We start from the raw sequence: 27637 nt of genomic DNA, 5'->3' as shown, positions 1-27637 counted from the left end.
ATTCAACTGCCTCATATGGACAGGGGGATAATATAAATGACAGGAGTACATTGGATATAAGAAATGTGTAGCCCACCTATCTTGGTCTTTCTTGGATATTTCCACTTTGGATAAAGACGTGGCTTAGAAAAACATTTTTTTACCATAAGAATCAGAATCGCAATATGATGCTCAGGGTCATGGGGGCAGTTGGGAGCAGTGGGGTCTGTGCCCTATACTGTCTAGAGTGGAAGCTGAAGATCAGCCCCAGGGCAGTTGTTACCATATGAGAATATTTGTTTTTCAAAATAAGCTGGAAATACAGGTTTTTAAATGAAATCTTCCGATTTAAAAATTGGAATTTGTTGCCAACATTTTAAAAACATCAGACATTCTGTTTGCTACGGTTGGTCTTTGGGCTCTCAGGTTGCAACCTCTCTCTTACCTCTGGCTTGTTCAGTGTGAAATGCTCTGTACTTTCCCCCTGCTTCTCCATTAAATCTAGCTAGTCTCAGTGAGTCTACTGGTCCAGGGATCTACTCCAGGGGACTGAAAGCATCGCTCAGTTCTGCCTAGACACATGCACATAAGAGTTAGAGGTGCTGGTTTTAGGGGGCGATTGTGGGTTTTTGGAGAGTCTGGTGAATGTAATCTCTCTCACTTTGTAGATGTTTCTATTGATATGCCAGACCTACTTGATATCAACCATCTCCGAGCCAGGGGGTTACAGCCAGGAGAGGAGGAGCTTCCGGACATCAGCCCCCCTATAGTCATTCCTGATGACTCAAAAGGTACCACCGTCTGCCAGGAGGATGTTCTCTTACCCCTCTCCCCACCCCACCCCCAAAGGAAGAGTCTCTTCTCTTCCACCAGTCTGTCGTCCCTTGGCCATCTTCCTGTGTTGTAACCCACTGTAGACGCACAATAGTGAGGCCTGGCCACAACTGTAAACTTAAGGTAGACATGGGAAGAAGCACAGACCTGTCATGAGTAGTTGAAACGGACCTGCAGAAATCACTGGCGATAGGGGGCAGCAAATCTCCAAAAAAGTTTTTAGGTTAGGTTGCATCTGGCTTCCCCTCCCTCCCTTCCTCTCCCTTCCTGCAAATAAATGGGCCTGTAGGGAAGAGAAGGAGTGTGTTTTCAGTAGGCTCTCAATCTTGAGGAGCTGTGTCATCTTGGGAGTGCCTCTGGACAAGCCAAAGGGGAAATTCAATAGTGTGTGTTAGTTTTAAAAATCTTGACCACATTTCACCTCCCCAGCTTTGTCACTGCTTCATAGCAAGGGTGTAGTTTGCCCTGTGAAGGCTTAATTTTTGTTCAGAATACTTAACTTTTTAAGGGAATAGGACATGCAGAAAATAATTGTTTCACTTTTGTGGATCCAAGGACAGTGTCAAAAAATCTCGGTTTCATTTTTAGCTCAGTTACTGATGCAATCATTTCACTCTGGTTTCATTTGCTCACCTGTTTACTTACTGTTCACCTTTTTAATCAGTTAATTAGGTCAGTTAATAGTGATACAGCACACTGGGCTGGGCCTCTCTTCCAAAGGTTTCTCATCAGTTGAGCATTGAATATTATTGGTGACCATGTTCAGGTGCAAAAGAAGGGTAAGGTGAATCCAGGAGGATTCAAGATAGGCACCTGTGTTCCATTATTCTCGGACGTTAAGTCAGATGTTAAATTGTAGAGTATGGAGAGTAGAGAAGGGACCTGTATGTGGGACACTCTGGGTTATGTGGTACGAGGGGTCCATTAAAGGGGCCAGAGAGCAGAGATCAGTAGGAGCATCGAAGGAGTACAGGATGGTTTATTAGCACTGCTCCTGCTTTCTCTGATGTTCTTAACAGAACCCTTGGTTTGTAATTATACAAAGTCCTTAGAAATACAGGGAAATAAATTATTTAGTTCGTTAAGTTGATAAGCAGAGCATCATGTTTTATCTGGTTGAAATCCCTGAGACCTGTTTATTTTCACTCCCTACTGTAATGATTTCCTGTTGTACAGGCTGGGTGGTGTGTGTGGTGGGGTTGCTGAGGGGTTGACAACAGTGTGGGATCCCTAGGGGTGAGGGATTAGGGATTGTCCTGCATGGACTCTTTTTCTTTCTCTAAAACTCTTTGCCATGCTTTGGTCTCATTCTCTGCCTCTCCGTTAATTTCCAGATCGCCTGATGAACCAACTCATAGACCGTATGTATCTTTCGAAATTTTTCTCAGTGTCCTGCAATTGTCATTGGTCTGACGTTTATCTGTGGGAATTCAATAAAGGGGCATTGTTCTCTACATGTGTATGTGTAGCTCTACATGTGCGGCTTTTTCTGGGTGGGAGTGATTCTTTGTCTGCAAGCTGAGTTAGCAGCAAATGTAAACCAGTGACATGATGATTAAGCGGTTCTGTGGCTCAGGAGAGTGATCATCAGCATGAAAGCCAACAAGCCCCAGACTGGAAACTTGGCCCTGCCGTTTATGACTGCAAGCTAGAAAAATTTACTTAACTTCTCTGAGCCTTAGTCTCCGCATGTGTGAAGGTGGGCTCATGATGCCATTTCTTCCCACTCTGGCCATGAGTAGGGCTTTTTATGCAGTGATGGAACAGTGGCCAGGCCTTTTTTCCATTCCTGCTGCTGGACATGTAGTGATGGCTCATGACTGACAGGACATGGTAGCATTGATTAATACTCTCAAGGTTGGTAGTGTCATTGGATTGTATGTTAATTTTATAGACTTTTAGTTCCTTAATCCTGTAGGAGTTGATACTCTTGGTTTTCTGAAAAGAACACAATAAACTATTTATGGTGAGTATTTACGTATTAATTAGGAGGAAGGGGGAGTGTTTAACACTAAATATTCTGAATCTTTTTGTCTACAAAGCCCTTCCAGAGACAAACTATTGTTAATTTAGAAGTTCATGTGTTGGGTATTAAAGAGGGCACGTATTGAATAGAGCACTGGGTGTCATACGCAAACAATGAATCATGGAACACTACATCAAAAACTAAAGATATAATGTGTGGTGATTAACATAACATAATAAAAAAATAAAAAAAAGAAGTTCATGTGTTTTACATTGCAAATGATTGATCATGTGGCTTAGACCTCCACATTTCCTTTCCTTGGTCGATTATGATTTGTTCATTGTTAGAAGCTGTTAGGGTCAGCGAGGGTCTTGGGAAAATCATTGCCTCTGTGAATAATCTAATTATAATAATAACGGTGGTTGTTAATACTTTGGAATCGTTACCATGAGTCATACTGCGTTTATTATTTCATAAATTCTTTCAATAGTATATAACTTTACTGTTCATATAAAATCCAGATTATCATTTGAGTATCACAGTAAGAAGGGCAGGGCAAGTAACCTTTTACAGAGTATAAAACTGAGACTCAGGAAACTTCAGAGACCCAAGAGCTGGGACCAGAACCTGGGATGGGAGTCAAGTGTGCTTTTAACGCCGCTTGACCTTTTCTGGAATGTGAGAGGTTTGCTTGCTGCTCCTGATTCTGCAGAGAGCTGGCCTGCAAATTGCTGTGGGGGAGGTGATGGGTGGTTAGCACTGACTGTGCTAGAGGAGTCTGTCTCTGACCAGGAGCACTCAGCTGGTTTCCAGGGTTCATGGTTTGGCCATTGATTTCCTCCCAGATCTAAGCCTGCTGTCTTATCAGCAACTACCTGTACTCAACAGGAGAAAATAGAATTATCTGGGATTGTTTAACATTTGCATCCTACCTTTCTCAGATTTTTAAAGGACAACTTTAATTATTTTCTTATTATGAGAGTAAAAAGATACTTACAAACCATGGGTTAGCAGTAAGAGTCATTTATGGTTTCATCACTCATCTATAACCATTGTTAACACTTGGCCTATATCTTTCCACTGGCCTTTGCCTGTGTCTGGCTCACTTTATTTTTCACAAAAATGGAATTATATGTTTTCAATCTAATATGTTATTAGAGACACACATAACCATTTATTGAGCTGCACTTCCTAAATTGCATTGTAGGGAACATGAGAGTCTTACAAGATGTTGAAAGGTGTTCTGTAGAAAGAGTTTCCTAGCTTCCTAAACTGTAGGAGTCTTTATGACAGGATTTTTGAGTCTTCACTATGCTAATGCACATTGTGAATTTCTAAGGGGAGAATAGAGAATGTGGATTTTAAAGCTTCTTTGGCCATGGAAACCCCTTGTTTTGTGGTTCAATAATGATATTTCTCTTAGAACATCAGGCTATCATAGAACACAACTTGGGAATCACTGCTGTCCTAAATCATTGCTTTCTTAAAATTTGGTCTTGAAAGGATGTTGTCTGTATCTTCCTTGTAAGAGAGAAGTCTGTGGAACACATTTTCTTTTTCTTTTTAGAAAGGGGGAGAGTGCTGGCTGGGGGTGGGGGGGGTTGGTGAGAGGAGGGGCAGAGGGAGAGGGAGAGAGAGAATCTTAAGCAGGCTCCATGCCCAGCGTGGAGCCCGAGGCGGGGCTTGATCTCACTACCCTGAGATCATGACCTGAGCTGAAATCAAGAGTCAGACGCTTAACTGACTAAGCCACCCAGGCGCCCTGGTAAACACATTTTCAATGTAGTTTTTATAGAACAGATATCTCTAATTCTCAGTTCTATTGCTACTATTCAGTTCTACTAATTGCCGTCTTTGGCAGAATTTTCAGTACATACAAGCACACATATGTATATACACGTACAAATGTGTATACACAAAACATAACAGGTGTATGTATATATACACACATATACATGTGTATTATAAAACATGTATATGTGTATGTACACACGTACATGTATATACACACATGCCTGTATGTTTTTATGTATATTTTGTACATTATGTATACATACATACATGTGCTTATATGCATCCACATATACATACACATACACACAGACACATACGCATACATTTCCACCAATATCTACATATCATTATGAAAAGAAAAGAAAACAAAACAAAACCCTCTATGTCTAGGCCCACATTAGGTTTATAAAGTTCTCTCTTTTAATATCTTAAATGTATACCATTACAGAACATATTCTGTCCTTCTGTACTTAACATTTGGGTTCTCCATTTCCCAGAGCTGATTACTTCCTTTGCTAATATACCTAAAGGCCTGGCATAACTTCCTGCGAGATTTAAGGAATAGGCTTTGGGCTTGTGGATAATGCTTTTCTCTTCAGATTTCAGTGATAGGAGAGGCCGCTGTAGGAGAGGTCTTGAGAAGGATCTGAGAGGCTGAAATGGTTCTGGGAATACACTCAATCTCCCCATATGAAATTAAGGAATTGTTTTTCAGTGCTTGGATTGTCCAGGTAATTACCATGGTTCCAATTTAGGTCAAAGATATTTAAGCTCAAATAGCTTAATATTTGGATGACTTCAAACAAAACAAAGTTAAACCACCATTTATACACCCCCCAAAAATAGCACTTTCTTTGGATAGCATGTGGCTAGTGGATGAGGAGAAGCTAGGATGAGGAGAAAGAGAGTTTACGTTTTAAGAGAGTTCGTGTTTTTACACCAGAGTATTCTGTTGTGCTCCGTAGCCTCAGACATTGATGAGTCATCAGTGATGCAGCTGGCTGAGATGGGTTTCCCTCTAGAAGCATGTCGGAAGGCTGTATACTTTACTGGAAATATGGGAGCTGAAGTGGCCTTCAACTGGATCATTGTTCACATGGAAGAGCCAGGTGAGTGGTCGGAAGAGGGGATAGCTTTGGAGTCTGATGCGATCCTCAGTGATGCTAAGCCTTGGTCCTTCAATGTCCTCTGAATGGGTCCCAGAAAATGACATTTAACTCATAATTTAGCTTCTTAGCTTGCTTTTTTCTGCCCCTCATAATTTACGCTTTCAGCTTACTTTTTCTCTGCTGCAATGGGGGAGGGGCACTTTGCTTGTGGCACAAAGTCACAATGTTCATCTTTACTCTTTTTTTTTTAATAATAGCTTTCTTGAGATATAATTCACCCTTTTAAAGTATATAATTTAGTGGCACAAAGACCACTGGAAAGATGTGAGATATACAGGCACATGTCAGAGATGTTGCTAGCTCAGTCCCAGACGACCGCAGTAGAGTGAGTATCACGATAAAGTGAGTCCAATGAATGTTTTGGTTTCCAGTGCATAGAAAAGTGATGTTTACACCATACTGTAGTCTATTAAGTGTACAATAGCATTGTGTCTAAAAATGTACATACCTTAATTGAAAAATACTTTGTTTTTGCGGCATCAATTGACTCTTCCTTTCACAAATGGTTGCTCTATAGCATGCGATGTTATTTGATGGAATTTCTCTCACAGTAGAACTTCTTTGAAAATTGGAGTCAATCTCCTCAAACCCTGCTGCTGTTTTATCAATTAAGTTTATGCCATATTTTAGGTCTTTTGTTGTCATTTCAACAATCTTCATAGCATCTTCACCAAGAGTAGATTCTATTTCAAGAAACCACTTCCTTTGCTTAACCATAAGAAGCAACTGTTCATCTGTTAAAATTTTATCAGGAGATTGCAGCAACTCAGTCCTTCCTTCAGGCTCCACTTCTAATTCTAGTTCTCTTGCTATTTCCACCACATCTGCATTGACTTTCTCCGCTGAAGTCTTGAACCCCTCTAAGTCACCCATGAAGGGTGGAATCTTCTTCCAAACTGCTGTTAATGTTGATATTTTGAGCTCTTTCCTATGCATCACAAAATGTTCTTAATGGCATCTAGAATGGCAAATTCTTTCCAGAAGGCTTTCAGTTTACTCTGCCAGATCCATCAGAGGAATCTGTGGCAGCTACAGCCTTACAAAATGTATTTCTTAAATAGTAAGACTTGACAGTTGAGATCATTCCTTGATCCATGGGCTGCAGAATGGATGTTGTGGTAGCAGTCATGAAAGCAACATCAATCTCACTGTTCATCTGCATCAGAAATCTTGGGTCACCAGGTGCATTGTCAGTGAGCAGTCATATTTTGAAAGGAATTTTTTTTCTAACCAGTAGGTCTCAATAGTAGCTTAAAATATTCGATAAACTGTGTTATAAACAGATGTGCTGTCATCCAGGCTTTGTTGTTCCATTTCTAGAGCAGAGACAGAGTGGATTTAGCATAATTCTTAAGGGCCCAAGGATTTTTGGAATGGCCACTGAACACTGGCTTCAACTTAAAGTCACCAGCTGCACTGTCCCCCTAACAATAGAGTCCGACTGTCCTTTTATGCTTTGAAACTAGGCATTGACTTCTCCTCTCTAGCTTTGAAAGCCCTAGATGGCATCTTCTTCCAATAGAAGGCTACTTTGTCTGCATTGAAAATCTGTTGTTTGGTGTAGCCAGTGTCTTTATTTACCTTAGCTAGGTCTTCTGGGTAACTTGCTGCTTCACCTTGTACATTTATGTTATGGAGACAGCTTCTTTCCTTCAACCTTGTGAGCCTTCCCAGCCTTTGTAGATTGAAGAGAGGGAGGGCTTTGCTCTAGACTAGATTTTGGTTTCAAGGAAATGTTGTGGCTGGTTTGATCTTCTGTCTAAACCACTAAAACTTTCTCCATATCAGCAATGAAGCTGCTGTGCTTTCTTATCATTGGTGTGTTCACTGGAGGAGCACTTTTAATTTCCTTTAAGAATTTTTCCTTTGCCTTTACAGTTTGGCTGTTTGGCGTAAGTGGTCTAGCTTTTTTTGGCTTTTCTCAGTTTTCAGTATGCCCTCCTCTCTAAGATTAATCATTTTAGCATTTGAGTTAAAGTGAGAGGTGTGTGACTCTTCCTTTTGCTTGAACATTCAGAGGCCATTGTATGGTTATTAATTGGCCTAATTTCAATATTGTGTCTCAGGGAATAGGGAAGCCCAAGAAGAGGGAGACAGGGAAATGGCTGGTCAGTGGAGTAGTCAGATGACACACAACATGTGGATTAAGTTTGTTGTCTTATATGGGTGTAGTTTGTGGTGCCCCCAAACAATTACCGTAGTAACATCAAAGATCACAGATCACATAATATACTAATAATGAAAAAGTTTGAAATACTGTGAGAATTACCACAACGTGACACAGAGTCATGCAGTTAGCAAAAGTTGTTGGAAAAATGGCACCAATAGGCTTGCTTGACAAAGAGTGGCTACTAGCCTTCTCTTTGTAAAAAGTGCATTATCTGCAAAGTGCAATCACTTTTTTACATTCTGCCACAATGTGTAAGGGTTCCAGTTTCTCCACATCCTCACCAACCTTTGTTGTTATTGTTTTTATTATAGCCATTCCAGTGGATGGGAAAGTGGTAGCTCATGGTGGTTTTCATTTGCATTTCCCTGACGACTAATGATGTGTAGAGCATCTTTCCCTGTGCTTGCGGGTAATTTATGTCTCTTTGGAGAAATGTCTGTTCAAATCTGTTGCCCGTTTTTAAGGAAGTTATTTGTCTTTTTATTGTTGAGTGTTTTCATATTCTGAATATAAGCACCTTACCAGATACATAATGTGCAAGTTATGTTCTCTCATTCTGTGAGTGTTTTCACTTTCTTGATGGCATTTTTTGAAGCACAAAAGCTTTTAATTTTGATGAAGTTGAGTTTATCTGTTTTTCTTTTGTCACTTGTGCTGTTGGTGTCATATCTGAGAAACATTGCCTAACCCAAGGTCTCTCGCATTGAGGTCAGGGAGCCGTTTTGAGTTAATTTTTGAATATGGCCTGAGGTGGGCGTCCAGCTTCATTCTCTTGCATGTGGACTTGTACTTCTTCCAGCACCATCTGTTGAGAAGACTGCCCCGACCCCATTGGAATGGCCTCGGTACCCTTGTCAAAACTCAGTTGACCATAAATCTGTGGGTTTGTTTTTGGACTCTGAATTCCATTCAGTTGATCTATAGGTTTATCCTTATGTCAGTACCAACTGCCTTCATTATTATAACTTTTTAGGTGTTTTTCCTTTTAACTCCATGGTGTTGTTTATTTCAAGACTAAAAAAAGTAAAAGGTCTGAGTGTGATTCTCTTCCCCAGATTTTGCGGAACCACTGACCATGCCTGGTTATGGAGGAGCAGCTTCTGCTGGAGCCTCTGTTTTTGGTGCTACTGGACTGGATAACCAACCTCCGGAGGAAATTGTAGCTATCATTACCTCCATGGGATTCCATCGAAATCAGGCTGTTCAGGCGCTACGAGCCACGGTGAGCACGTGAGACTGTGTGTGAGAATACCCTCCTCTTCCTGGAGTCGGTGTGTATTTCTTTCAGTAGCAGTGGAGATTTTCCAGTGTCCTTTGATCATTTTGAATCATGTCTGTCTCACTCTGTACCCCACCATGGCCCACAGAGATTTATTTGCATATATTCTATGTACAGCTAAAATAAATGATTGGGGGAAATTATACAGTTTAAGAATGGGGAGTAAAAAAAAAAAAACCTAGAGAGATAATTCAGCTGGGGCAAGATGAAAGAAACCGAAAGACCAAAACCAAAAGAAACTCCCTATCATCTGAGTGTTTATTATTAGCAGGGCTCCACGATTTGACTTGGAGCTTCCTTGTGGCCTTGGAGTGGAGAGGGATGCATGAGACTCCATGTTCAATAAAGCAGTTCTTTAGGACAAATTTTGCTTTTATGATACCAAGACCTTGGAGAAATGTCTCTCAGAAGTCCTCATAGAGAAGACTGAACAGCTCTGGGAATTCTCCACTTTTGTGGCGGTGGAGGGAGAAGATTCTTCTGGTATTCATGTACTTCCTGATGTTATTAGGAGAGAAGGGACCGTGAAACTAGAGGGTAGATAGAAATCTTCCTCTTTCAGTGCAGATGTTTGTTTAATATTGAAGGGAAGTTCTTGTTTTGTTTTTTTTTAAACCCATCCTTTCTTGCCACACCGTATGTGTTTTTGAGTGGATGTCTGCTACTAATTCCTGCTTACCTAATGTCCTTAGGATGTCCTTACTAATTCCTGACCCGTTGCCTGTGAGGGTCCATTGTTGAGGGCATAGCAGCTCTCAGCTGACTCTGGGAGTATGGCTGGAACAATCCGTTTCCCTTTAATGTGCTTGAACTATCTCAGGCAGACTTAGTTTCATTCAGGGTACTTGCTTTGCCCCACTTATTTTTCTTGACTGACTTTTCATTGGCGATTCTGATGATGTCTAAGCAAATTTTTTAACCTGCCTGTGATATCACAGAGGAAGATGGCAATGTTTTTAGTCAATTGGTTTGAACTGCAGAGTTAAGTTTAAAACAATGTACCTAACTAACCAGTACTGCCATCATCAATCAAGGCATTAACCTTGTCTCTACTGCAATTCAAGAATTCTGCTAATGTTTAGGGAGAGGACGCATTAACACGGCTCTCACGTTGGACCCCCTGTCCGGTATAGTTCTCTGCAGAAAACACAGGTGATAGGGAATGTAGCATGTGCAGTTAGTATGACCGAGAAAGGGCTGTATTAAACAAATGGCAGACTCTTTGGTGTTCCGTACCCCATCATTAGCAACAGCCTGCAGAAATGCTGAGCTCAGACGGATACGGACTTTGGAACGTTGGTCTGCTGCTCAGAACTGTTTTCTAGTGAATCCAATTACAGCCCTCAGTTGGGAGACTCGGAGAATGCCTGCTGAATGTGCATTTCATATGCAGGGTCAGAGCTTTGCACTCAGAGGCACTTAGGACTAATGAATTCAGGCCGCCTGTCTTATCAGCTTAACACTCTGGTTCAAGTGGTCAGGATTTAATGAGACCCTGGGACTGCATACATTGTAAAAATGTTTTATTTTATTAGAATAATAACCTGGAAAGAGCACTGGATTGGATCTTTAGTCACCCTGAGTTTGAGGAGGACAGTGACTTTGTGATCGAGATGGAGAATAATGCCAATGCCAACATTATTTCTGAGGCGAAGCCTGAAGGACCTAGAGTCAAGGATGGATCTGGAAGTAAGTTCTTGCCTTAGGGATTGTCTGAGCAGTTGTGACCATACATTCGGCCCATGCCCTTCCCTCCCACCACTCATCTTAAAACCTTTGCCATCATCCAATAGTTAGCACAGATCCCACCTTCTTGTAAATGGTGCATTTTGCCACTTTGCATGGCCATGGTGATCTGAAGAAGTCTGGGACAAACTCAGAGTCGTGTTGCCTAGAAGTGTGTGTGTGCTTACTTCTAGTCCTGCTGTCACTTTGCCATTCCTTTGAGATACTTTTTTTTTCATGGACCATAGAAGTTTTTGTCCAAAAGAGAACATTTACTTTCATGGTAGTATTTTTTTTTTTTTTGAACGGCTGAAAAACAGCCTTATATCCTTGACCCTGTCATTGACCATACCAGCTGCTGATAATTTTCTGAAGGGCCAATCAAGATGGCAGGAAGAGGTGCCAACAGCCAGTCATCTACCTTTTTTTTTTAAGTTTTTTTTTTTTTTTAGTAATCTCTACACCCAATGTGGGGCTTGAACTCACAACCCCAAGATCAAGAGTTGCATAGCTCTCTACGTTTTATCAGCAAACACATATGTGTCACTGTGCACCAGGCACTGGCTCTAAGAACTTTGCATATGAACTCTCATTTATAGTCTTTAACACGTCTCTTGTCCATGTGAGAAAACAGAGGCACAGGAAGATTAGGTACCTTGCCCAAGGTCACACAGCTCATACAAGTTGGAGCCAAAATTCAAATCCAGAATCCCATGTTCTTCCCCATTGTGATGCCCTGCTTCTTGGGCTGTCACTGCCTCCGGAAAGTGTTTCGGCTTGTTAGCCTGGTATTTGTCACCTCCTCCAGGCAGATGCCAATGTGCCTTGTCTTTCAGTGTTATTTCTTCTGGCCCTCCCCAACCCAGCTCAGACACCTGGGACCATAGCCACACCAACAGCCCCGTCGGGGCACTAACCCCCTTCTTCCTGCTTCTAGGCCTGTGCTCAGGTTAATCCTTGATTGTGAAATGCCCTTTCTCTCTCATCACTGCACACTAAAATCCTTACCATTATTCACAACTTGGCCACAGATTCCATTCCACAGATTGCTCTCCCAGAGCCTTCAGAACGAGTGCTTCCGTATCTCATGCTAGTGATAATTATACCAACATTAACAATATTTCCATTTGTGCCACATTTAATCCTCACAATAATCCTATGAGGTGTAGATATCATTATTATCTCCATTTTATAGGTGAAGAGACTGAGGTAGATGAGAAGGTTAGGTTTGTTAAGGTTACATAGCTAGCTAGTGATGGGTAGAATCAGAATTCCAACCTAGGTAGTCTGCCTCCAGAGCTTGTGCCTGAAGCCCCTAAGATGTAGTGTTTATTCTTCTGTTATTAGAAGTATCAAATTCAGGGGTGTCTGGGTGGCTCAGGTGGTTAAGCGTCCAACTCAGGTCATGATCTCAGGGTCATGAGATCAAGACCTGTGTTGAGCTCCCACTCAGCAGGGAGTCTGCCTGAGATTTGCTCTCTCCCTCTGCCCCTTCCCTGCTCGTGCTCTTTCTCTCTCAAATAAATAAATCTTAAAAAAAAGAAGTATCCAATTCATCTTGCAATAAAGTTATTTATTTGTTTATTTTTAAAAGATTTTATTTATTTATTTGACAGAGAGAGACAGCGAGAGAGGGAACACAAGCACAGGGAGAGGGAAGAGGGAGAAGCAGGCTTCCTGCCGAGCAGGGAGCCCGATGCGGGACTCGATCCCAGGATCCTGGGATCATGACCTGAGCTGAAGGCAGAAGCTTAATGACTGAGCCACCCAGGCTCCCCGCAATAAAATTATGTAAATATTTGTGTTTCCTATTTGGGAACTTGCGAAGGGCAGATACTATTTTACTTTTATAAGGCTCATGATGTCTAACACATAGAAAGTACCAAGTAAAAAATAACTGGATTTAATTAAATTTACATTTGCAGGGGTGCCTGGGTGGCTCAGTTGGTTGGGCATCTGACTCTTGATTTCAGCTCAGGTCATGATCTGAGGGTCAGGAGATCAAGCCCCATGTCAGGCTCTGTGCTGGGCATGGACCCTGCTTGAGATTCTCTCTTTCTCCCTCTACCCCTCCCCCTTGTGCTCTCTCAAAAAAAAAAATTTTTTTTTTTACATTAGCAGCATTTGTTCCAGTAATCATATAGCTGTAGTTCTCATTAATAGTCTACTCATTATCAGTCTTACCAGATCTAAAATATATGTATTGATCTACCTCTAGAGACAGAGGGTGGGAGGGAAACTTTCTTCTTTTATATAAAACAGGAATTTCTTCACTGAAACTATCATAATCCTGACTGGGTAAAAAAAAGATGAGATATAGTTCTCCCAGCTCCCATATTCATCTAAATGGTCTTGTATTACTTTTTGGAAATCAGTGACTTGCCTAAAATATTAAAAGCTGTAATGGATGTTATTGAATAATTTATCAGCAGGATTTATTATGTGTTACATGTCTCGGTTCACTGCTTCCTTGATTTTCTGTAATGGACTTTTCTTTGGGGATGGGAAGTCCTCCTCACAGAAGGAATAAACCACACGATGGGGCCATTGTAAAGCTGCCAAGATCTATGGTTGTAGAAAGAGGGTGAGTCTGATCATTAGGTTTTCCTGTTTTCTGAGGGAGCTTGGAGGGACCAGCCACTCTCTTGAAGATGGTCATTAATGATATGGAGTAGCCACATCATCCCCTTGGGCTTACTGAACTCAGAGTGATCTTCTGGTACTCCTGGCCCTGCTGGTTTTTGAGTTGCATCCTTGAATGGGATGTCACGATGATGCTTTCAAGCACCCTTTAATTTAAAGGCACTACAGGCCAAACTCGGTGGTCTCACTCTTCACTGCCTCCACATTTAGGGTGAGGGTGGAGAAAGAGACAGAGATGTGCTGTGAGACATCAAGTATAGGATATACTGAAGCTAAGAGCAGTGGTAGGTGAAAATTTTAATTATCAAAAACCAAAGAGCATAACCCACCCTAACTCACCAAATGCATTTTGTATCTGATTTTTAAGAGGCATGGATGTTTTTAAACATCCAGCATTAATACCTCAAAAATAGAAGGAAGGAATTCCTTCCTTTCCAGCACTGTGCCTTGTCCACCAGAGGTGATCAGAAAATGAATGATTGAATGAAGAATGGATGAAGATCAGGAGGTAGTGGTCACAGGGATAGTTTTGTGCTGATTCCACGAAGTGCCAGATGGAGGAATTGGGAGTGCACTATTTTGCATTACATTGCGTAAGTCACAGGAAAGGAAAAAGGTGATTTCTTGTACTTTGCTGCATTAGCACCTGAACTCATATGTCAGTCACTTCTTTTTTTTTTGAATTAACATTTATATTATTTTTCTTATAATTAAAAGGGTATTTAATAATTGTAGTAACTTGAGAAAATGCAGATATATGAGAAGAAGAAAATAAAAATTACTTCCAAGTAATTCCCAGTCATAGCCACTGTTAATGTCTTGTGTATATTCTTTAAGCCTTTCTATGCAAATATAAAATGAATATAAATATGAATATTTATAAAAATATTCTATTCTTTTAAGATTTTATTTATTTATTTTAGAGAGAGAGAGAGAGCACAAGCAGAAAGGGTAGAGGGAGAGGGAGAAAGAATCTCAAGCAGACTCCATACTGAGCAAGGAGCTGGAGGCCGGGCTTGATCTCATGACCCTGAGATCACGACCTGAGCCAAAACCAAGAGTTGGCCACTTAACCGACTGAGCCACCCAGACGCCCCTATACGTGCTATTTTATAAATGCTATTTTATAACCTACTTCCCCCTAACTGTGGATATACATATTTGTATGTCTAGATCACTGAATGTATATTAATAATATCCCATTGTACAGCGGTACCATAATTTATATACCTGATTTTAGGCCAACTAATTTTTTTTAAATAAAGGACGATTACAGAAAGTTTCAGATAATGGGGCTATTTTTACATTCAGAAGATGACAGCAATTATTATTATTATTATTATTTTAAAAGATTTTATTTATTTGAGAGAGAGGAGAGAGAGCACAAGCAGGGGGAGGGGCAGATGGAGAGGGAGAGGGAGAAGCAGACTCCCCACCGAGCAGGGAGCCTGATGCGGGGCTCCATCCCAGGACCCTGGGATCATGACCTGAGCCGAAGGCAGATGCTTAACCGACTGAGCCACCCAGATGTCCAATAGCAATTATTTTTAAATAATAAATTTCTTAAAGGATGAATTCTGTTGACAGAAGTACAACAAATGCCTCCTTTATCCTTATCCAGGTAGTAAACATTTGTTCATCATTTAAGTTTCTCTTTTTTGTCCTCTTTCCCTTTTTCTCTATTAAAAATGACACCATATGAACATTCTTGGGCCCTCATTTGATTCCTTCCTTAGCATAAATTTCTAGAGGTGAAGTCTCTGAGTCAAAATTGCCTATTTTTTAAAACTTTTATTTTATTATGTTATGTTAATCACTATACATTACATCATTAGTTTTTGATGTAGTGTTCCATGATTCATTGTTTGTGCATAACACCCAGGGCTCCATGCAGAACGTGCCCTCTTTAATACCCATCACCAGGCTAACCCATCCCCCACCCCCTCCCCTCTAGAACCCTCAGTTTGTTTCTCAGAGTCCATTGTCTCTCATGGTTCGTCTCCCCCTCCGATTTCCCCCCACTTCATTTTTCCCTTCCTACTATCTTCTTTTTTTTTTCAAAATTTTCTATTTTTGAGGTATTAATGTGTATTATTACATCCCCCCCACCGAAAGGCAGCTTTGGTGGCTCTCCTGCTCTCCCAGCCCTCCACCAGTGTGGTCAGGCTGAGTACTCTCCTTATTTTTCATATATTTATTGGCTGGTTGTTTTTCTTCTTGTGTTAGTCACTTCCTCATTTTGTTTGGTCCATTTTCCCATTTTTATTGAGGTTTCCATCTGTTTTTTATTGATTTGTATAAGAGTTTCATATATTGCATATGAGCTTGGGAATACCTGGTAGGTCTACAATATTGAGTTTTTCTGGCCAGAAACATGCTATCCATTTTTTTAAATTCATCTCTCCCTTCTCCTGTGCCTCCAAAGCTGTATAGTTTTCTTCATAAACTTCCTGTGTATTTCTGGTTTAGTTTCTTCTCAGATTTACATTTTCTGTGTTACTTATGAATAAAAATTTTTCCCATTATATTTTCTAAATTGTTACTGCTGAATTTTGGAAAGTTCCTGATCTTGGAATTGGCCGTTCTGTAGGGATTTGAGTAGAATTACATTAAATTCATAGGTTTGCTCCCAGGAGATATGTATTCTGTGTAGCTAGGTTGTTTATATTCCCAAAACATTGCTTTTGACCTCATTTTTGGGTTGGTGAGTTGATGGAGACATTTGACTTGGGGGTATGAAGACAATTTAACAGTTCAGGTAATTGTTTTTTAGGAGCAAAATGGAGAGCCAAAACAGACACAGTCAAACCAAGTAAAACCAGCAACCTCAGTTTTCAGGTTTCTGCTGTAAGGGGCGGGGCAGGGTGGGAGAGCCGAGCCACACTTAGCCAAGCAAAAAGGGAAGTATAGTATCACAAGAGCTGGACAGCCCTGGAGAGACCTGACTTGAGGCATGCTCTTGATTCTGGGACTGAAACCCTTTTATCTGGTTGCTCCCCTTGGTTGTACCTCCTCTGGGTTGGTGGGAGTCTCTGATAGGCTCTCCCTAATGGCCACAAGGTGGCTGCCAGTGCCTCCTACAATGTATCTCTCCAGGTTAAAATCCAGCCGAGTATTGTCCTGGAGTTCTTAGCCAAGGTCCTGGCAATCGGAGACTCGGGCTGCTCAGCCCTCCGCCAGTCACTGGCCCTACTCACGGAGCCCGAGGGTGGAGACATCTTCCTTCTTGGCTTGTAAGCCAAGAAAGGAAGCGTGGTCCCTTCAGACACTTGTTCAAATGTAGTCCTGGATCAGGAGAATCAGCATCCCCTGTGAACAGCATCACCAGTGAACTGGTTAGAAATGCAAATTGTTGGGCCTCACTCTAGGCCTTTGGCGGTGGGCCCAGTGATCTGAAGGTCAGCAGGCCCTCCAGGTGGTTCTGATTCAGTGTAAATGTGAGAACCACCGCCCTAAAAGCCAGATGAGGTTACTGTTGCCTTAAGAAGGAGGACAGTGAGCTGCTTAGACATCACTATACCATGTTAATGCTGAAAATAATGAAAGGTAGGAGTTTGAATTGGAAAAAATGTGACTCAATAAGGACAGGGATTAAAGAAGCACTTGTATCAAATTCTTCCTTTAGGGAATATGTTAACTAAAAATCACTCGTGCATTTTTTTGAATGAGGAAATAATGTCATTGCACGAAACTCTCTTATTTTAATGTTGTCTAGTTTGCTCAGAAGAACTAGTGCTAATTACCCTGGGTCAGATAGTGGCCGTCCTTCATTGAACGCCTGCTAGGCACTAGGCTCTTCCGAGACAACTTTCCTTCACTCCTGCGGTGAGGTGTTCACATGAAGAAATGGGGACCCAACACGTTAGGGGCCTGGGTGGTGGAAGAACCAGCTGGGAATTCAGGTCTGTGTGATTTTGAAGCCTGTGCATTTCCTCCTTCATCTTATCCCAGATCTTCTAAATCAGAAGGGAGGCGGGACTCTATTTTTCAGAAGGCTCTCTTTATTATCATGTTCTGTACATTTTGGGGCTATCACCTGACTTTCTGTTGAGTTTTTAAAAATTGTAAAAAGTGGAAAATCAGGTCTTCAGTTTGACCTATCAGGGCTTCTGCCATTCGCAAAATTATTTGTTTCTATGTTGCACTTAATGAGCATTTAATTTTCCTTCCTCCCTCCCTCCCTCCCTTCCTTCCTTCCTTCCTTCCTTCCTTCCTTCCTTCTTTCTTTCTTTTTAAGAACTCACTGGTTGCCAATGTAATTAAGATGTGATTAGGCTGCGATTACTCAAAATCTGCTCTGGCTTCTTCAGCCGCATCACTGTAATGGTTCCTACAGCTTCTAGGGCAGCTAAGATTTTCCAGCGAGGAGAACAGGGAGACATTTCGTTTACATAACGGCTGGGCTCCCTGAGGAATGCAGCCGGAATAGGAATAGGATCTGCAGAGCAGCAGGGTGTAGCCCCACGGGAGCTAAACACCAGTGGTTTGCTTGAAAGCAACATGCTTAATGCGGCTGGGCTCCAGTGCTTAGCCCACTTCCGCATCTGTTTGTAATTTCTGTGGGCTTTTTGTTTTTTTCAATGGCTTTATTGGAAGTGAAGAGGAAGCCACTCTGAAATAAACTAATTTATACTAAGTATGAATGACTGAGAACTATGAAGCTTGGAAGGAATTGTTTGATATTTGGAGTTTTAGGCAGTATAATAAAAAGTCAAGGGGCTTTGGCAATTTTGAGCTGTGTGGGGTTGGGGAGGCAATTTGTCAATCCTTAAAGATTCTGTCCTTGTTCAGCTGCCTTAAGCTGTTACTGATTTTCCCAAATGCTCCTTTTGCTCTTTTATGGGATTCTGAAGTTTTCTAAAAGCTCCAAATCCAAATCCATCCAGTTCTCTCCCCCTACCTCTCACTGGTCTTTTCTCAGAGCAGGGACGAAGGAAACCAAACTGTTCTGGGTAGAGATTGTTTGCAGATTTAAGGTGTTTGTGAGTTAAATGTTAGTAAATGGGGAATGATAATTTCCCTCTGTTGTACAGAGGGAGCTAGAGGTGCGTAATGGAACAAATTATTGAAGTTAGGAAGATTCACTTGGAAAACTCAGTTTGGGTTTCTCACCAGAAGCTGTGGAGCCCCTGGGGTCTTGGTGGTCATTTCAAGGAGTGTTTTGGTGTTTGTGTATTCTGTGCACTTTTTGCAGGCTGACTAAATAATGTGTTGCACCTTTACAAGATACTACTGCTTTTCAAATGTATATAGATGCTATAGGGTTTATAAAATACAAATTAATTGAACTGCATTCCTGAATCTAGAGCTGCTTTAGGCCATTATGTGTTGTTGTTGAACTCCAATTTTCAAAAAGGTAAAATCATGATTCTCAGGTACATCTAAACTGAGCACAAATCACAGATTTTCTTTGACTCGTTAATTAATGAGGGAACCACCTAGTTGTTATTACGGGTTCAAAGCATCTGAGAAGCTAGGATAATATAAAATTAGTGTCTCCGGATCACAAATCCTTGAGGTTATATATTCTACTGGACAGAAATTTTTTCTGTCTTTACTAAACAAGAATCTACAAGTTAATGAGTAACTTGACTAAGTCTGGAACCTTTAATCAATAGTAAGCAGTGAGGGCGCCTGGGTGGCTCAGTCGCTTAAGTGTCTGCCTTTGGCTCAGGTCATGATCCCAGGGTCCTGGGATCGAGACCCACATCGGGCTCCCTGCTCAGCTGGGAGTTTGCTTCTCCCTCTCCCACTTCCCCGGCTCCTGCTCATTGTCTCTCTCTTGCAAAAATAAATAAAATCTTTAAAAAAAAAATAGTAAGCAGTGAGATGAATTTTCATCCCTCTAGACCAGGGGCCAGCATACCTTTCCTCTAAAGGGCCAGATCGTAAATGTTTCAGGTTTTGTGGGCCATAGTCATGTCATCTCATATTTTTGTCCCTCTCCTCCTCCCCTTTCCCCTGGGTGGTACAAAAGTAGGCTATGGGCTGGATTTGGCTTATGAGTCATTGCAGTATGCCAACCCCTACCCTGATAGTCCTCGGGTGGCCGTTCCTGCATAGGACATGAAAGGACAGGCTGCCTGCTTCTTCTGTTTTCCAAGGGTCACATTCGTTTTCTGACAGTGCTTTCTCAAAGAGTAAAATCAGAGCACAATTGCTGTTTTGTTGGGTAGGGGTAGTGGTGGTAAAATTTTGATATGAAAAAATTCTGCATGTTAGAAAGGTTGGAACCATTTTCCTACACTCATAAAAGGACAGGTTTACTTGGAAGAGGGAATGAGGGGCAAAGGTGCTAGTTTTAGACCCTGTTTAATTCTGGCTTTCTAGAGGGACATGGTGGTTGTCCAGCTTTTTGACATACTTTAAAAGTTTCTCTGTTGCAGGTCAGCATTTTAAAAATGATTTGGGGGGGCACCTGGGGGGTGCAGTTGGTGAAGTGTTGGACTCTTGGTTTCAGCCCAGGTGATGATCTTGGGGTCATGCAATCTTGCCCAGTTCGGGCTCCTGTCTGCCTGAGAGTTTCTCTCTGTCTCCTCTGCCCTGTGCTCACACACTTTTTCTCTCAAAATAAATAAATAAATAAAATCTTTTAAAAAAATGATTTGCCTTGCCTCCAACTGCCTTTTCTATCTATGTGAAGAGGGGTCTGCACATCTTTTGGGAGTGTGTACGCTGATGCTGTTTTTTTAGAAGGGGGCCTCTGGGAACTTGGAGAAGAATCGGCAGTAGCTTCCCTGTTGGGTTTATTCACCTTCACTTTCCCTTTGGAAGCAAATATTAATTGAGATTTCTTACCTGCTGAGTTTTTGCAAATGTGTTGAGAGAGCTCTCTTTTGCAAATGTGTTGAGAGAGCTCTCTTTTGCTGTTGGTTCCAGCAGGAGATCTTGAATAATGCATAGGGTGGTTGCTTGTATTGATAAACATGGTTAATTTTAATTATAGGACTAAGATTTATGCTAATCTTTTCCTTTCTTTAATTCATTTTTATGATTCTGAGTATATATTGAATGCCCTGGGGGACTTAATGACATGTTTGGGCATATGGAATGCATGGATCTGTCCCTTTCTCTGTCTACTTGTTTTGTGTTGTATCTAAGCCATTTCATTGTATGACCTGGGCTTAACGTGGGCAATGCTCATTGAAGAGTCTGTTCAGTTATTTAAGTCATTGTTTTGGGGAACAGTTTCATGGTGGGGGGAAGCCTTGGTTGGGGTCCTTTCTTTATTTTATGAAAACTCTAAGAGAGCAGCTTCATTTCGGGAGACGAATACTGTATCTCAAGCTGAAGAATTGGGCTGTGATACAGAATGATTCCAAAAGAGTTTTAAAAACCAACCAGGGTCAAGAAACATGAAAAGTTCTCTGCCCACACTGTCCCTCATTTACAGGTTCTTAGTATTGGAGGACAACAGGGAGGGCACACAAGCATAGGGCTCCTGGGTCACTATTTAAGACAATAAGTGCCAGGCAAAATGATTGTCATTCACAGTTGTTTTTGCCTGGTTTCTGATTTTAAACTTGGGTTTGTTTATTTGTTTGTCATCAATTGATATGACAGCAACAAAAACTTAATGATGGGACAAACAATCCCCTCTGAGTCATTTCTTTTTTAATAATTACTTTACTAACTTATAATCCAATTTATACTTTGGTAGGTGGTTTATAAAATGTATACAATGCAAGATGATATAAGAACAAGTGAAGAAATGGAGTGAACAGAGTTATTCTCTAATTCACACATTTATTTATATATTCAACAAATACTTATGAAATGCCTACTGCATGCTAAGCCACCATTCTCTGTGCCAGGAATATTTCAGTAAACATAACAGACCAACTTCCTGTCCTTATGGAGCTATATTCTAGCCAGAGATAAAAGGGGATAGACAATAAATAAATACACAAGTAAGTATGGACATGGCAGGAGTTACTTCATGTTACCTGGACAATAATAAAGCAAGGTTGGGCAGGGAGGTTAGGGGTGAAGGTTGGGGTGGAAGGGAGAGTTGCTCTTTTATAAGGTGGTGCAGGAAGTCCTCTCTGAGGTGATACTTCATTCACGACCTCAATGAAGTGAGGGGTAAGTCTTGTGACATCTGAAAGAAGAATTTCAAAGAGGGAACAATGAGTGTAGAGGTTTGAAGGCCAGAGCATGCTGGGTGTGTCTGAAGAGCAGCGGGGAGGCAGGAGTAGTGGGGGTGGAGTGAGGGAGAAAGTGGGAGTAGCTGGGGTAGAGTGAGGGAGAGAGGGGGAGTAGCTGGGGTGGAGTGAGGGAGAGAGAGGGAGTAGCTGGGGTAGAGCGAAGGGGAGAGGGGGAGTAGCTGGGGTAGAGTGAGGGGAAGAAGGAGAGTAGCTGGGGTGGAGTGAGGGGGAGAGGGGGAGTAGCTGGGGTAGAGTGAGGGAGAGGCAGGGAGTAGCTGGGGTGGAGTGAAGGGGAGAGGGGGAGTAGTTGGAGTGGAGTGAGGCAGAAAGTGGGAGTAGCTGGGGAGGAGTGAGGGGGGAGGGGGAGGGTAACTGGGGTGGAGTGAGGGGGAAAGTGGGAGTAGCTGGGGTAGAGTGAGGGAGAGGCAGGGAGTAGCTGGGGTGGAGTGAAGGGGAGAGGGGGAGTAGCTGGGGTAGAGTGAGGGAGAGGCAGGGAGTAGCTGGGGTGGAGTGAAGGGGAGAGGGGGAGTAACTGGAGTGGAGTGAGGGGGAGAGGGGGAGTAGCTGGGGTAGAGTGAGGGAGAGGCAGGGAGTAGCTGGGGTGGAGTGAAGGGGAGAGGGGGAGTAACTGGAGTGGAGTGAAGGGGAGAGGGGGAGTAACTGGGGTGGAGTGAAGGGGAGAGGGGAAGTAACTGGAGTGGAGTGAGGGGGAGAGGGGGAGTAGCTGGGGTAGAGTGAGGGAGAGGCAGGGAGTAGCTGGGGTGGAGTGAAGGGGAGAGTGGGAGTAGCTGGGGTGGAGTGAGGGGGAGAGGGGGAGTAGCTGGGGTGGAGTGAAGGGGAGTAGCTGGGGTGAAATGAGGGGGGATGTGGGAGGAGGTGGTTTCCATAGACCATTGTGAGAGGAAGAATTTACTCTGAGATACAGCATGCCACCGGGAGGGTTTTGAACACTAATAACCACAATTTGACTTCCATTTAAAGACCACTGTGATAGCCATACTGAGAATAGTCAGTAGAAGGGAAGGAAGGAAGCAGGAAGCCCAGATAGGGGGCTGTTGTAAAAATTCAGACAATTGATGATGGTAACTAGGATCAGACATTACTAGTGGAGGTGGCAAGAAGGGGTTGGATTCTGGATATAGTTTGAAGGAAACGTTGACAGGATTTGCTGATGGATTGGATGTGTGTAAAGAGCATGAGAAAACCTGAAACTGATGTAACATTGTGTGTCAACTATACTCAAAAAAGTTTACCAGGAAGAAAAAAATAAAAGATGTGTATGAGAGAGAAGCCAAGATTTTGTCCTGAATGGAAGAATGGAATCACCATTAACTGAGATAGATAAGGCCGGGGAGAGAATGCCCAACAAACTGGAAATGAAAGGGAACTTCCTCAACTTGATGAAGAGCATGTGGAATGGTAAAAGACTGAATGCTTATCCCCAAAGATCAGGAACAAGACAGGGATGTCCACTCTTGCCATTTCTCTTTCTTTTTCTCTTCCTTCCTTCCTTCCTTTTCTTCTTCTTCTTCTTCTTCTTCTTCTTCTTCTTCTTCTTCTTCTTCTTCTTCTTCTTCTTCTTCTTCTTTTTTTTTTTGAGAGAGAGGGGGGCAAGGGGCAGAGGGAGAGGGAGAGAGAGAATCTCACGGAGACTCCCTGCTGAGCGTGGAGCCTGACGGGCTCTATCACATGACCCTGAGATCATGACCTGAGCTGAGATCAAGAGTCAAATGCTTAACTGAGCCACCCAGGCGCCCCCACTCTTGCCATTTCTATTTAGCATTGTAACAGGACATTCTAGCCAAGGCAATTAGGCAATTGCCTAATTGCAACTGATCTTTGGGGATAAGCATTCAGTCTTTTAAGAAAATGAAATAAAAGGCATCCAGGTTAGCAAAGAAGAGGTATAACTTAACTCTTTTTGCAGATGATACAATTTTGTATATAGAAAATCCTAAGGAATCTACTAGAAACTATTAGAACTAATAAATGAGTTTAGCAAGATTGTAAGAAACAAGATCAATATACAAAATTCAGTTGTATTTCTGTGCATTAGCAATGAACATTCAGGAAATTAAGAAAATAATTCAATTTAACGCCATGAAACTAGATGAGATCACCTGCAGAGAGAGAAAAAGTCAGGATGGAGAAGAGAAAGGTCTGCGGTCTGAGCTCCAGGTCACCAGTGTTTAAAGGTCAGGGAGATGAGGAGGAGCCAATGAGGCAGCTAGACAACCAAGAGACGGTTGTGTGCTCAGGGCAAATATTTGAGGAAGGGGGAGGTGATCAGCAGTGTGTGATGTGGTGAAGGGGGAGTCCGGTGGGGACTCGCAGCTGAGTAAATGGATGAGCCTGGGTGAACAGCAAGAGAGAGAAGGAATGAGAGTGGGAGGGTTGAGGGAAAGGGTCTGTCCAGAAACAATACTTTGGAAAATGGAGTGAAAATAGAGCATGGGAAAAATGAATATGCAAGCCCATGTTTTTCCTTGTTAGATTCCACAGACATATTATTATGAAAGTTTGTAAGCCCTTGCTCAATTTCTATACCTGTCTCGTCATAGCCTGTAACAGTTTGCCGAGTGGATTGGTACCCACTCTGTGGGTCCCTGGAATCCACTCTGTGTTGTGTAGGTCTAGCCCGGGCCAGGCGAGCATGAGCTGAAATTCATTCGGAATGGGTATGTACAGAATACTCTGCTAGATGGTTTATTCTTCTTAGAGAATAAACATTGGTCTTGTACTCGAAGGCTATATATTTCCTTGTTCAGAAAGAATGAAGTCTGAATTTTGGTCCCATATAGTTTATGGTGAGCAAGTCAGAAACCACAAGAAGCCTATTCGGAAGCATTATCCATTTCTATAAATGACTGCTGTCTTCCTCATAATCCTGACATTTGTATGGTATTTTAGTCTGAATTGCTCATTTAAGCTTTATACAACCTTGTGAAGTGGGTGGATTTTTCATCTCTGTGAAGAAATGGGCTCAGAGAGAGGAAACAGCTCCTCCATCCTCATGCTGCTTGAAAGTGATAGAGCCAGGACTGCCCCTTTAGACCCCTTGCCACCAGACTCGACTGTGGGGTTTTTAGTCCCCTTCCAGATAGGAATTAAATGTCAGCTGTACTTGGATAGTTTACGTCCTGCATTATTATGACTTTGCAGGTTGAAGTGGGTGGGTGTGTGGGGGGCTGTGTTCTCAGCATAGCAAGGTAAATAGACTTTGTCTTTCAATGTAAACAGTTTCTGGGTTGCACCATTGTTGCCTTTAAATTCTGATCAGAAGTGCTGTTGGTTTCTAGAAATGCTGCCTCCTAACAGAGTTGTTTCCTCTTTCATAGTGTATGAATTATTTGCGTTCATCAGTCACATGGGAACATCTACAATGAGTGGCCATTATGTTTGCCACATTAAAAAGGAAGGAAGGTGAGTCTTTTTTAGAAGATCAATGATGTTTATGTTTTATTGAGCACCTACTGTGTGCCAGGCTCTCCGGTAGGTGTTGCACATATTACCCCATTTGGTTCTCACGATGGTTTTGTAGGAATATACTCTCAAAGCCATTTTACACATCAAGACCCTGAGGCTCAGAGAAGCCGAGTAGCGGGAACTTAGCCCGGAAGTAGTCGTGTCAGAGCTGGTATTCAAAGCCACTCTCAACCATTGTACCCAGGTGACTTCCCAAAATAGAGATGCATCCTGCAGTAGAAGGTGTGTATGTTTGGGACCTCCATAGGGTTGCCGGTTTTAGCCCACAAAACGGGAAAACCAGGTGCCCTATTAAATTTGAATTTCAGGTAAACAATGAATAACTTTTTAGTATAAACATATCTTAAATATTACATGCAATGTATTTATACTCAAAATTATTTCTCCCTTTCCTGATATATAAATTTGACTGGGTATCCCGTGTTTTATCTGGCTTCCTTAAACATTCACTGTTTTGCCCTATTGTGGCCTTGCAGTAGGTTTCTTGGCTTCGTAAGTAGAATCGCTATGTGTGTGGTGAGCTGGGAGTGAGACACTGATGGGATGTAAGGCTGCTGCTCTCTTCAGGACCTTCTCCTTGGGCTGGATCCCTGCAGAGCCCCCTGGTTTCTCTTCTGTGAGCTCCCTTCCCTGAGCAACCTGAGGCTCAGCCTCCTACTTGAGGCCGTGCTCAGCCCCGTGGATGCTGGAGAAACCTAGAACCTTGCCCTGTGCTGGTGGGATGTGGACCTCTCACACCATGCCACACACTGTGGGAGACACCAGTTCCCACCAGGGACTTGGTTGTGCTCCCTTTTGGTGTGTCTTTTAGTGTTGTCTTCTGAACTTGATTAATGTAATAGTTGAACATAGGCGCTTGATTGATAGGAAATTCTTTTTATTATCAAGCATGATGCTCTTTTCAAAATACGTTCCTTAAGAAAAGTAGCTTAATTATAATTCAAAAAGCAATAAAATTTATGGTAAGGAATTTGTAAAATGCAGAAACATAACAAAGAATATGTCATTTGGAAGCCAAAGATAATCATTGTTTATGTTTCAACACATTTCTCTTTTATTATTTGCACTGGGAGACGATATGCCTGTATACATGTACATGCTACATATAAATGTACGTATGCCTTTACAACTTTTCTAAAAGCTTAAAGTATGCACACAGCACATACAATTTTTTAACCCTTTTCCCACATCATACTGTATTGTGACTATTTTCTCACTTTACCAAATATTCTTTGATGACATTTTAACAGTTGTGTGATCGTTCACTTGCATGGCTCTTTACTTCTTATTTTGACCTAGTTTTATACCTCAGGCTGAAATAAACACTGTCGTACATGATTCTTTGACTTAATTTCTGAGGCCATCTGTGGGCTTCTACAAAAGGGGTTTTGAGACCAAAGGGTTTAAAATGTTTGGTGACTCCTTTCGTAACTACCTTTTGATTGAGCTCAAGAATAAAAAAACTGTTGCGATTTCCCACTAGCACTCTCTCTTTTTATACAGCCGGCTTGAGTTTGGTTATCTTAAAACATCTTGATGAAGTATGGTACAGGAACTTGTTTTCTGCCAAGCTTCCTGGGACTGACTGAAATCCATCGAGTTCTTCTGTCTTTTGTTTTCAGGTGGGTGATCTACAATGACCACAGAGTGTGTGCCTCAGAAAGGCCCCCCAAGGACCTGGGCTACATGTACTTTTACCACAGGGTGCCACGCTGAGCCTCAGACACGCCAGTCGGCGAGAGGAAGCCACACGCCTTTTTAATTTGCCAAAAAAAAAAAAAAAAAAAAGCAGAAGTTGGGACAGCCAGACATGAAGGAATACATGGGGTATTTATAGTTTATTTAAAGAACATCATTTGACGCCTTCTGAAATAGAACTGGGAAGAAATTTCTATTAGTGATGATACACTACTGTAGATAGTTTTTCTTTTTATAAATGTTCAAGGAGAAGATGATATAAAAAAAAGTATTTATATTGCTGATGGGGGATCTGCCACTGTCACACCAAAAAATGGGAATGTGCCACCAGCCCTCTATTATGTTTTGGTATGGTGTGGCCTCACCCCTTCCCCCCAATAAATGAAAAGCCTGTTTTTGTTTCATATCGAAAATCAGTAATGGGATGGGCTTTATTTGTGACACAATTTTTTCATTACATACAATTTCTGACCTAGCCATGTATAGAAGATTAGAGCATCTGCAATGAAAGGTATTTTTAATTTAATCGTATCGAAATTCATGATGTGATTGTGTGAATGCGTGAGGGTGAGACTGTTATCGTCAACCAGGAAATCTGTGCCGGGCTGGTTTTTAAAGGTTAAAGCAGTTGGTATTAAGCATAGCTGGGAAAAGCGAGTAACTATTTTAAAGAAACTATAACTCAGGAACAGTTTTAAAAATTGGCTCCCCACTTAGATTTTCAGGCATAAAAAGGGCTGAGTTGTC

The 27637-nt window shown here is 41.9% G+C and overlaps 1 protein-coding gene across 2 annotated transcripts in view; it reads left to right on the top strand.

Annotated features, from left to right (window-relative positions):
• Window positions 1-27303, top strand: part of USP13 (ubiquitin specific peptidase 13) — a 109208-nt gene extending 81905 nt beyond the window's left edge. Inside the window, exons 15-21 of one of the 2 annotated variants that reach the window (XM_028101149.2) lie at window positions 648-770; window positions 2148-2174; window positions 5539-5682; window positions 8968-9134; window positions 10727-10880; window positions 25045-25129; window positions 26815-27303. In XM_028101149.2, the coding sequence (XP_027956950.1) occupies window positions 648-770; window positions 2148-2174; window positions 5539-5682; window positions 8968-9134; window positions 10727-10880; window positions 25045-25129; window positions 26815-26908 (794 nt within the window). In that variant the 3' untranslated portion in view covers window positions 26909-27303. The remainder of the gene's footprint in view (window positions 1-647; window positions 771-2147; window positions 2175-5538; window positions 5683-8967; window positions 9135-10726; window positions 10881-25044; window positions 25130-26814) is intronic. The other variant, XM_088025318.1, reaches the window with a different exon arrangement.
• The last annotated feature ends 334 nt before the right edge of the window (window positions 27304-27637 follow it).

This window comes from Eumetopias jubatus, unplaced genomic scaffold (assembly GCF_037043125.1).
Source record: "Eumetopias jubatus isolate StellerSeaLion01/CBP00866 unplaced genomic scaffold, mEumJub1_p1.0 scaffold_1, whole genome shotgun sequence".
NCBI lineage: Eukaryota > Metazoa > Chordata > Mammalia > Carnivora > Otariidae > Eumetopias > Eumetopias jubatus.
The sequence above is the reverse complement of the archived record's forward strand: the minus strand, read 5'-3'. Positions and strand labels throughout refer to the sequence as shown.